At 37.5% G+C, this 12,215-nt stretch overlaps 1 protein-coding gene across 2 annotated transcripts in view; it reads left to right on the top strand.

Annotated features, from left to right (window-relative positions):
* The window catches only part of LOC127651550 (dedicator of cytokinesis protein 11-like), a 119,425-nt gene that overhangs the window by 44,331 nt on the left and 62,879 nt on the right, over positions 1–12,215 (top strand). For both annotated transcript variants that reach the window (XM_052137454.1, XM_052137446.1), the window contains exons 16-27: positions 47–123; positions 292–479; positions 1,286–1,351; positions 1,458–1,550; positions 4,761–4,884; positions 4,960–5,081; positions 5,168–5,251; positions 9,063–9,152; positions 9,681–9,802; positions 10,007–10,076; positions 10,748–10,873; positions 11,516–11,587. In XM_052137454.1, the coding sequence (XP_051993414.1) occupies positions 47–123; positions 292–479; positions 1,286–1,351; positions 1,458–1,550; positions 4,761–4,884; positions 4,960–5,081; positions 5,168–5,251; positions 9,063–9,152; positions 9,681–9,802; positions 10,007–10,076; positions 10,748–10,873; positions 11,516–11,587 (1,234 nt within the window). The remainder of the gene's footprint in view (positions 1–46; positions 124–291; positions 480–1,285; positions 1,352–1,457; positions 1,551–4,760; positions 4,885–4,959; positions 5,082–5,167; positions 5,252–9,062; positions 9,153–9,680; positions 9,803–10,006; positions 10,077–10,747; positions 10,874–11,515; positions 11,588–12,215) is intronic.

Raw genomic sequence — 12,215 nt, 5'->3', positions numbered from 1 at the left:
GTATTTTGTTTTGAAGAAACCTTTTTTTTTTTTTTTTTTTTCAAAGACCAGAGAAGACCAAGCTGCAGATAATCCCTGGACAAATTAATATCACTGTCGAGTGTGTACCTCCAGACTTGTCAAGTAAGTTTAATAGTCTGTTATGTTCATTGACTCTCCATTTGATATTTGCTAACATCTCTCATGAATCTAATTAATTTACTTGTGTGCAAAGTGTGCACTCTGATCATGATCTGATCATGATTTTTACTTGCCGTTTGATGTATACATGTTTTATTTTTATCTTCCCAGACACTGTCACGTCGTCTTATATCCCAGTAAAGCCATTTGAGGAGCAAACATGTGAGAGGGTGTCTGTGGAAGTTGAGGAGTTTATCCCAGAAGAGGCCAAATACAACCATCCATTCACCACTTACAAGAACCAGCTCTACGTCTATCCCCAGCAGCTCAAATACGACAATCAGAAGACATTTGCCAAGGCAAAGAGATTTCTCACACATCACAAAGCACAATCTGTAATTAGTGGAACTGGGAAGCTGTGGGTGACAGTAAGACAACAAGCTTATGAGAGCAGTAACAATGTCGGCCTATGTGTTTTCAAACATGAGGCTTTGTTCAAAGCCCATGGGTTTCTATTCATAATTAAATCAGCAAAGAGCTTATCTCTAATTACTCAAACTTCAGGGTTAATTGCTTCCTCCACTGCTGGAGAACTCAAAACACTGGCTGTTTGCCCTATGATTCTCCAAGTGCATTTCTCTCAATTACAGATGCCAATCATTTTGCTCTGTGACTAATGGAATCAGGTCATTTGCTATTATTCAATTTAATTCATTTCCAGTATGTCTAAATATTTTGTATATAGAAATATAGCTGAACTTTTTATGTTTATGCATTTTTGTTATAATTTTTTGTTAGATCTAAATAAAACGTATCAGTTATACTATATATATATATAAAGTTATAAAGCTGATATAACTTTTTACTCAGGTATATTAATGGGCATACCATCATTTTCCATTTTTCATAGTTATATAAACTACATTAAATAGATAAGTGTATAAGAAAAAAAATGACAAACTATGAGATTTCATATTATAAGCATACTGTGTACATGGAGATATATACACCTTGGAGTACCGTGGAAATTCTATGGTACATGCGTATGGTGACCAATCAGTTCCATGGTATTACCATCTTATACTCTCACTGTACCATGGTACTGCCAAAGTACTTTTTGTCAAGAAATATGGTCTGATATTGTTGTGCTTGTGTATCCCTCCAGGCCCGGAACATCGCAGTATGTGTTCAGTTCAAGGATTCCGATGAGGAGGGAACGGGGCCATTAAATGTGAGTGTGTTCTTGATGTGTTCTACCTATATTACAACCCGTGCTTTAATATTAAATATTCATTGCAGTGTATGGGTTTATTTGATTAACCCCTCTCTGGATTTAGTGCATCTACGGCAAGCCAGGGGAGCCACTCTTCACCACCAGTGCTTTTGCTGCAGTTTTACATCACAATCAGAGTCCAGAGTTTTATGATGAGGTATGATCATGCATTATGACTGAAACCACAAAATATTTTCAGCTTCTTTTTTTTTTTAGCCCAGCTGCACAGCAACACAATCTCCCACTTCAAAGACCCCATGAAATAGTTTGAGGAGTAAAAGTTTCTTACCTGTGTTGATGTATTAACTATTGAAACAATAGGTTGGAGCAACACATATCGAAGTACTTGTCCCTTTATTAAGTAGCGGATAGATTTCAGTTTAAATAACAGCTATAAACCTTGACTTGCTATTCAGAAACTGATGATATCTATAAATATAGCTGCAATCCGTTACTCAAATAGTGTTATACAAATGCTTATAACTTTTGAACAATAGGTGGCAATGTCGCCAAATTGATATGGTATTATATTGTAAGGGCTTGGTCATAATGTCATATATGAAGTTTCATGTCAAAACACTAAAGCGTTCAAGTGATACAGACTAAGATTTTTGTCTTACCATTAAATTTGTTGATGCATTATATGAGAACGGTTTGAGCTTTTCATAACTTTTTGTCATGAGAGTCTCTAGATGATACAGACAATTTTTGGAAAATCCTACTTGCCTGCTTGGAGTAGTTTGAAAAATGTGGTTTTCTATTGAATTAAAAATAGCGGACAGGAAGTATGGCCGACGATGGCAAATTTGGTATCAACGTACTCTGCATGACCCAGACACAAGGAAGCTATTGACACAGACAAATCTCATTTGTTTATCATTTGGTTCTATGTGCAGCCATAGACACCCGGTAGCGGCGGTATAAACAAATGGATTAATTTCAGATTATTTTACTCTGGAAAGGGGCACCCGCCTGGGTTGCCCTCTTTCCCCCCATAATTGTTCAGTCTTGCCCTGTAACCATTAGCAGCCACGATAAGAAAGGAAGATGATTTTTTAGGGGTGGTGGCATAAGCTTTTTCTTTACGCAGATTATATTTTATTATGCGTCTCCAACTACATTAGATCTATGCCTTGCCTCCATAAAATTATTAATTCCTTTCCGAATTTCTCAGGATATAGAGTCAGTTGTTCTAAATCCAAAGCTTTGTCTCTGACTGTGTACAGCCCGTTAATGGCTTTCCAGCCGGGCGCCTTCCAATAGCCCAAACAGGGCATTAAGTATTTGGGCATCCCCCCCCCAGCAAATGTATCTGATTTAGTTAATTTTGACCCCTTGATAAAAATAATTTTGGTTGAAGATTCAGAGTTTGATGTGTAACGTTTAGTGCACTCGGATTTCATTTAGCCCCAGACCCTGTATTTTGGGCAATGGGGCGGTCATAAATTCGGGGGATAAACATAAAAAAATGGATTCTGATCAGCATTATGATTGGCAGGCCAATTATTTTAAGGGGATGGAAGTCGAATGGAGTGCCCTCATTTCCGGAGTGGTGTGCTGAGATGGGGAGGGTGGCTGCTTTCAACGAGGGGTCAAGCAGAAGGCTGTGGGTTCGGAATTTGTTTTATAGGAAATGGGGCAAGTACTTAATGTTTTTGGGGGACTCTCGGGGAGGGGCTGTGGAGAGAGTAGTTTAGTTTTAATTATATTTGTTTATTTATTTATATATATATATATATATATATATATATATATATATATATATATATATATATATATATATATATTTTTATTTTATTTTATTTATTTGTATTTTATTTGTGACCACATGAGTGTTCGTTGTGGGTCATATGTTATGTCTATATTATGTCAATAAAAAAAAAAAATATATATATATATATATATATATATATATATATATATATATATATATATATATATATATATATATATATATATAAAAAGAAAAGATGAGACGAGTCAAAATTCATTTTGTGGTAATCAACATTATGCCACAAATGCTGTCAATTGAGCTGAACTAGTGAACCTGGAAATTTCCTTAGTAGGCTATGCTCAGTACGCTGTCAATGCTCCACAATGTTGCACAACAGACCAGACTGAGGCATGACCAGCACAAGCACAGGCTTTACTAAGACAAATATATGAATAACTGAATTATTCCAGAGACACATCCTGCCTCTTACACTTAACAGACCCTGAGGGCAAAGAAATTAAAGGCAAACTATTCATTCAGAAGATGAATAAGTCACAAGGTATTAACAAGGATGTGCCAAAGCAGATCCCTGTGAGCGATGACGTTGATACTGTCTTGTGCTTTACTGGATTCATTTTCCTTTGACATGGACTGAGTTTAGGAAGTCCTGTTATTGCATAGTGTAATGAGCACTAGTGTGAGGCCACATTTGCAGTATGTGTACAAAAAAAATGACATTTTACTGCCGACTTGTGATAAGAAAGAGAATTACATCCAACAGGTTTTGTTGTTTACGTTGACATGAACTGTATTCATTTGGCTGTATGTGTTGCACAACTGCTGATTTTTAATAGTCAATATGTTGAGCCCATTAGTTGAGTCGAATTTGACTAGTCGTGGCAAAATTGTATGTGCACGTCAACCATTACCTCCTCGTAGCTCTTTTTTGTTAGAAGTGTGCAACACATGGTAGGCGTTCATCAAGCTGTAACTTTAATAATAAGTCAATATAAGTGTCTGAGCATACTAAGTTTAGCCTAGACTACCTGTAGCTTCAGATGGTTATGGGTAGCCCCTCTCATGCTCTTTGGGATGAACTAAAGATGCTTGAAGTGGCGATTTATCATGCAGATATCAATGGGGATGCAATCTATCAGATCATAATACTCCAACTTCTAAACTGCCGTCAAATTGTGTTCTTGGAAGTTCGAACACCAACTAGGTCAGATTAAATCACAAAGCTGTTCTGATCATGATGAAAATCTCTAGCTTGCACCAGTGGGTGCCTTTTTAAATGATTATGCATAGTACTAGTATTTCTGTAATATTCACTTTGCATATATTGCAGGTTACTGTATTTTTGACATCTTTGTGTCGTCTTTATCAAAGTACATTTGAGCAATGTTGGTGTTGTTAGCACATTGCTCTTCCTCTTGAGCTTTGTTTGTATTTAGTGTTCACCTTAATCTGTCATTTACATAATAAAAGTAATCAAATGAAAATGAAATGAGATGTTACACATTTATCAATGAAAATTGTGCTTGACACATTGAAAGACTAAATGTTTTTTTGTTTTTAGCAAAATGTATAAAAGAATATTGTTTCCTGTAGATTTGAGATGATGTATATCAATGCCATTCTCCCTTTTCATAGATTAAAATTGAGCTTCCAGTTCATGTCCATGAGAAGCACCACATTCTCTTTACCTTTTACCACATAAGCTGTGAGCTCGGCAGCAAAACCACCACCAAGAAGAGAGATGGAGTGGAAACACTGGGTAAGTGTATGTTAGTAAATGTGTGTATGTGTTTGCTTGTGTCAAGAAAACATCATTAACTCTTACTCTCTACAGTGGGTTATTCCTGGGCTCCTTTACTTAAGGATGGCAGAATACAGTCCTCAGAAGTACAACTTCCTGTGTCTGCTAATCTACCTGCAGGGTACATGTGTGACAAAAGCCAAGACTCAAAGAAGGTAAAGACTTATTGATTGATTGGTTGTGGTAAGAGCTTTTGGATTAATTGATTGATGTTAATCTTTCTTTCTGTGTTTATTTACAGTCTTGCCCAGACATTAGATGGGTGGAGAATTCCAAACTGTTATTCAAAGTGCGAACATATGTAGCATCAACAATTTACACACAGGTATGCTTTGTATCTGATTTTGAACTTGAATTTTGCCTTTTACACACTGTAATGAATTATTTCAAAATGTTTCAGCCTCTATATCAGGGGTCAGCAACCTATGGCATGTGTGCCAACATTGGCACACAAAGAGGTAATCACTGGCACGCCAGCAACGGCGAGAGAGGAATAGGTTAGTTTATTTATACGGTATCTCACAAAAGTGAGTACACCCCTCACATTTTTGTAAATATTTGATTACATCTTTTCATGTGACAACACTGAAGAAATGACACTGTGACACTACAATGTAAAGTAGTGAGTGTACAGCTTGTATAACAGTGTAAATTTGCTGTCCCCTCAAAATAACTCAACACGCAGCCATTAATGTCTAAACCGCTGACAACAAAAGTGAGTACACCACTAAGTGAAAATGTCCAAATTGGGCCCAAAGTGTCAATATTTTGTGTGGCCACCATTATTTTCCAGCACTGCTTTAACCCTCTTGGGCATGGAGTTCACCAGAGCTTCACATGTTACCACTGGAGTCCTCTTCCACTACTCCATGATGACATCACGGAGCTGGTGGATGTTAGAGACCTTGTGCTCCTCCACCTTCCGTTTGAGGATGCCCCACAGATGCTCAATAGGGTTTAGGTCTGGAGACATGCTTGGCCAGTCCATCACCTTCACCCTCAGCTGCTTTAGCAAGGCAGTGGTCATCTTGGAGGTGTGTTTGGGGTCATTATCATGCTGGAATACTGCCCTGTGGCCCAGTCTCTGAAGGGAGGGGATCATGCTCTGCTTCTGTATGTCACAGTACATGTTGGCATTCATGGTTCCATCAATGAACTGTAGCTCCCCAGTGCCGGCAGCACTCATGCAGCCCCAGACCATGACACTCTCACCACTATGCTTGACTGTAGGCAAGACACACTTGTCTTTGTACTCCTCACCTGGTTTCACACACACGCTTGACACCATCTGAACCAAATAAATTTATCTTGGTCTCATCAGACCATAGGACATGGTTCCAGTAATCCATGTCCTTAGTCTGCTTGTCTTCAGCAAACTGTTTGCAGGCTTTCTTGTGCATCATCTTTATGTGTGCGGCGTATGGTCTGAGCACTGACAGGCTGACCCCCCCACCCCTTCAATCTCTGAAGCAATGCTGGCAGCACTCATACGTCTATTTCCAAAAGACAACCTCTGGATATGACGCTGAGCACGTGCACTCAACTTCTTTGGTCGACCATGGGCCTGTTCTGAGTGGAACCTGTCCTGTTAAACTGCTGTATGGTCTTGGCCACCATGCTGCAGCTCAGTGTCAGGGTCTTGGCAATCTTCTTATAGCCTAGGCCATCTTTATGTAGAGCAACAGTTCTTTTTTTCAGATCCTCAGAGAGTTCTTTGCCATGAGGTGCCATGTTGAACTTCCAGTGACCAGTATGAGGGAGTGTGAGAGCGATGACACAAAATTTAACACACCTGCTCCCCATTCACACCTGAGAACTTGTAACACTTGTAATGAGTCACATGACACCAGGGAGGAAAAATGGCTAATTGGGCCATTTCAATTAGGGGTGTACTCACTTTTGTTGCCAGCGGTTTATTTTGAGGGGACAACAAATTTACACTGTTATACAAGCTGTACACTCACTACTTTACATTGTAGCAAAGTGTAATTTCTTCAGTGTTGTCACATGAAAAGATATAATAAAATATTTACAAAAATGTGAGGGGTGTACTCACGTTTGTGAGATACTGTATAAATTCCGCACCTGCATTCTAATCACTATCTTGATGTAATCCTTCCTCATGAAGGCAGCATGTTTTTATGATCTGAATAGAAGACTAAACAAAAAGTTAAAATGTGACGAGACTGCAGTATACCCAACAGACTCATGCAGCGTATGCAAGCCATTTGCGCATCATGAGCCGGCAGTGCTTCACTTTCGGTTAATCGGTCAAGTAAATGACAGCCTACATTCCGTGTTTCATTTTGTTTCTTTTTGCTTTCAAAACACCACATGATGTAAAAGGAAAACACCTCTATTAATCCTTGAGATTTTCAACCCAGCATCCTTAAACCATTGTCACACTCAAAATTAATTAAACAATTAAAAGAGAAACCTAAACCCTCATCGTGGGATTCGTGTTGATATGCAATTCCCCCGCACGCGGTAGTGACGTCACACTGCTTACATTTAATATATAATTTACCGTCTATAAATGTAATTAATGTTAACAAATGATACATCTTTTCAAAGTTCTAAGGGTTCAACATTGATATCATATCTCTGTTTCACGATCGCAATCCTCCAGAAACAGCAATTGAGTTATTTGTGCCAGGAGTACAAATGAAAACATGCAATATCAAAACGGGACTTCACACCTTTGTTATGAAAACGCGATCGCCAGATGAATCCAGTTTGCCACACTTGGGTCAAGTGTCCATGACAAGCGTTCATTGAAAAACATCCAATAGCACTTTTTGTCCATAAAAGTGATAAATCTGAGAAATATTGATAAAATTGTCCATTGTTTACATGAGATCTCACCTGAAAGTATTACCCTTCGTCATCGTTCTTCAACAAACTATGCAATCTGAGCAGCATTCATGTTGTAAAACTGTATATTATCTTATATATTAGAGTCTCGTAAACAAAATGGTTGTGTCTCTAAAGTCTATTTTTAAGACTTTAAGCCAATTAGAGCAGTCAGATTTTGTGTCGTCTCGTAAGGCGGAGCCTTAATTTTACTCAGTACACGGGCAGTGATTTTACAGAGAAAAAAGCTTGCAGGAACCTCATTTTTTGTTAGATCAACTTCAAATTAGAAACATAACTTCTATAGACTTGTAGCTTTGAGAATATTGTATTTCTGGGTTGTCTTGGCATTTAGATTATAAATACATATAAATAAAATAATACACAAAATATTTCCATTACTATTAACTTCAGCTTCTCTAACTTTAAAAAAGAGCAATATATATGAATTCTGAAATTTGGCAATAAAGCCCAAAGTGTCATCTTTCAAAAGATACTACAACTGTGTCCATACACCAAAGGGTCCAGTAAATACAACCATTTAATTTCAGGTATGTCATTTTCATGGTTTGTGCTCAAAAAGGGGGCGCACATCAACAGGTTAAGGATCTCGCGCAATTTTGTGATCAGTAATCAGGGCTTGAAAATAAGGACTGCCCGATGGCCCGGGGCCAGTGTGAGAGCGATTCGAACCAGTTGCTAGAACTGTCACTTGCCTGAACGGTCTAGTGCTGCATTTATAACATTAGTGCTAGCAAACAACAAGTGAGAGAGCACTAAAATGACACGGGGCAAACGAAGTCTTCTACCATCCAACGAGCACATAATATACTGGACACGCCAAGGCACAGGACTAGCACTGTCCTCGCTCTTTTCTACGTTTCTTAACAGCAGCTATTACCAGTGTGTAGAAAATGGCTGGAAAAAAACTCCTCACATTGGAACACAAGAAATCAACTGTCTCTTTTAAAGGACTGAAAATCCAGGTCTCTCCATGCATATGTCTCATCATCATCATCATCTCTCTCCGTGCAGCGTAGACACTGTTTATCATGCATGCTCATAAAGAGCCAGGGTTGTAGATTCCAGGGGACATTTTTAATTCACAGATTAGGCCTAACGTCTACCTATATTTCACATCACAACCGATTTAGTAGCAATTCTCCTCTCAGGGATTCATATGTTTATTACATTCAGCCAATAATGAGAAAATTATGAATAATGTGAGACTTTTAAAGACTGTGATGCTGAAGCAATAAATCTTGTAACTCCCATCCCTCCAGGATTTGCACCTTCACAATTTCTTCCAACATTGCCAGCTGATGAGGTCAACATCACAGGGCAATCCTGCTGAGCTCATCAAGTACCTAAAGGTGAAAAGTCCAGAAGGAAATGCTGAGTGTTTGCAAGGCAGCAAATAATAATAGTGTTGAAACAGAATAATTTGAAATGTTACATGCTTATAAAAGAGAGAGAGAGAGCGTGTGTGTGTGTGTGTGTGTGTGTGTGTGTGTGTTATATTGAGACTCCCCAATTACGGTTCACTTATCATATAACCTGGATGTGGCATAAAGACCAATCACAATTCATTATGCAAATAAATACAAAGACATTATCTGTCAACATTGAACTGTAAGCCAGTGGGAGATTGTATTCATTCATGTATGAAAGTCCTATATAAAAGCAGACATTTAAAAACGTTTAAATGGAGTCTATATGTTAAGAACTTAGAGCTGAATTATTTGAATCGTCTTGCAATCACTGGAAGTGTTTTACCGCACTCACTGAGTCATACACTCATTCAGTTGTTTTGTATTTGTCATGTTAATTTAGAGTTTCTCTTGTGAGCAAATATCGGAGTTTACTCACTTTACCCTGTTTTCATGTCCTGTCTTTTCAAGTGCCTGCATGCAGTAGAAACTCAAGTCATCATCAAGTTCCTGCCTACAGTGCTCATGCAGCTCTTTGAAGGGCTGACAATGGCAAACAAAGAGGGTCAAGACATTGCTGTCAACTCCACACGGTGATTAACCCGCTATTTGCCATCGTAGAAAGGCACAAGTGATAGAAAGACATCATCTTCTACGGTCTTTCATAGCCCACATATCTACATTTCTATAGACTGGCTCTGGAAACGTCAGCTCATTTTTCCCTCCAAAATCTGCCATTATTTTACATGTTTTTTTTTTTATGTATCTTCTTTTCTCTTGTGCTTTTGTTTCCACAGTGTAATCATTCACATTGTGTCTCAGTGTCATGAAGAGGGTCTGGAGCATTACTTGCGCTCTTTTCTAAAGGTATGACACTTTTAATCCATTTTGAATTAACGTTTTCTTTTTTGTCTTTATGCTTATTTTTTCCAGTCATACTTCATAGTCAATAAAGCACTTTGAACTGGCATTATGTATGAAATGTGCTACAGTACATAAATAAACTTGCCTTGCCTAACCCTGAACTCCTAAGCCCAAGTCTTGTTTGTATGCCATGACATTATTACTGAATTACTTATAACTTAGCAACCACAGGATTAAGTGCATTACATACAAAGAAAGAATGTATTGTCAGCACTCTCTTTAAAAAAAAAAATGTCACATGGATTAGTCAATTAAGATAATTGGCACAACTGTCACACGATTCCAGGACGGAGGAATCTGTTAGTGGGGTTTTACAACAGTACAAGCATATATGCATATGCATTATATAATGTATTGATGGACCATCTACTGTCTGGATACAGTGCAGTTTTATTCACAGAGTAGAATGACTACTTACAAGCAAGAGCAAAGAAGAAAAAAAAACACACCAAGCAAAGCTTTTAACTTTTACTGAAAGAATCTTCTCTTATTGGTTATTCCAGATCTTAACTTGATAGGTGTGTTTGAAACTATCATGCTTTCTTAGTGTGATGATTTACCCATTTCTTGAAATGTACAATAGATGTCTTTAGAACCAAAGTTTTCTTTTGCAGTATGTTTTTCGGATCAACTATACAACTTCAGGAAACTCTGTGACGACACATGAAGTTTTAGCTGCAGCAGTGACTGTCATCCTCAAACAGACGGCCGACTCCAACACCTGCAACAAACTCCTCAAGGTGACAGAACTGTTAAAGTATGCTGAATAATGTCGCCTGTACTAGTGTGACTCTTAATTAATTATAAAAAAAGAGGAAACAACAACAGTCCCGTTATATCCTGGACAAGAAGGACATTGTTATATTTTTTGCATTAATCATTGACACTTTGTTCTTTTTGCACAGCAGATGGCACTGTTGCATTTACTTTATGCTCATGTAATTCACTTAGAACTGAGTTTGAGAGATTTTTTGTTACAGTTAGAAAACCAAGTCCTCTTTTGACCTTGACTGAGTTCATTAGAGATCATTTCTATGTGTGATATTATAGTATATATATCATTTTTACTTTATGCGGATGTGGTGTAATATGTTGTAAATGGCAGTGATTCTTAACTGGTGGGTTGCAACAGATTGGTCTACTGGATTGCTCAGATGGGAAAAAACTTTTCTAAATGCAAATTATTATGCATAGATTAGAGAGCAAAATAACTAGTCATATTAGCTTTTAAAAGGGAGGAGACAGTGCTTTCCATATCTTTTGTTGTTTGAGTCCAGTGCAACTGTACAGTATTTTTGCGCAAATTGATCTGTCACTTGCTAGAAAAATGGGTATTGTTTACTAGCAGTGTTAACCCCCCCTCTCTCTGTCTTCTATCACAGTATTCCTGGTTCTTCTTTGAGACTATGGCCAAGTCAATGGCTCAGTATCTCCAGGACAGCAACAGAATGAAAGTTAGTGTAATTTCTTCACATGTATTTAGATTGGTACATACAGTACTATCAACTTCATAGTAAAATCATGATTAAAGGAATGTTTTGGGTTCAATACAAGTTAAGCTCAATCAACAGCATTAGTGGCATTATATTGATTACCACAAAAATGTATTTTGATTCGCCCCTGCTTTTCTTAAAAAAAAAAATAAAAAAAGGAAAAATCTGGGTTAGGCACATACAATGTAAGTGAAAGGGGGCCAATTTTTAAATGTTAAAATAGTCACTATTTTAAAAGTATAGCCACAAGACATAAACTTGTATGCATGTAAACATGATTTTAGTGCGATAAAATCACTTATTAACCTTTTCTGTGTAAAGTTATAGCCATTTTTACAACTTTGTTGCAATGACGATGTAATGTCAAAACCCTAAAACGACTGTAAAATTTTATAGCTCAAATAATACATTAGTTTTAACAGAATTAATGTTAGTGCTTTTATAAAATTGTAAGATTCACATTTCTGTATATAAACCCTCCAACCCCCCAAAGCAAAGGAGGGATGAGTCAAAATAAATTTGTGTGGTGATCAACATTATGAGACAAATGCTGTTATTGAGCTTAACTTGTATTGAACGCAATAAATTC

This window comes from Xyrauchen texanus, chromosome 1 (assembly GCF_025860055.1).
Source record: "Xyrauchen texanus isolate HMW12.3.18 chromosome 1, RBS_HiC_50CHRs, whole genome shotgun sequence".
NCBI classification, from domain to species: Eukaryota; Metazoa; Chordata; class Actinopteri; order Cypriniformes; family Catostomidae; genus Xyrauchen; species Xyrauchen texanus.
The sequence above is the reverse complement of the archived record's forward strand: the minus strand, read 5'-3'. Positions and strand labels throughout refer to the sequence as shown.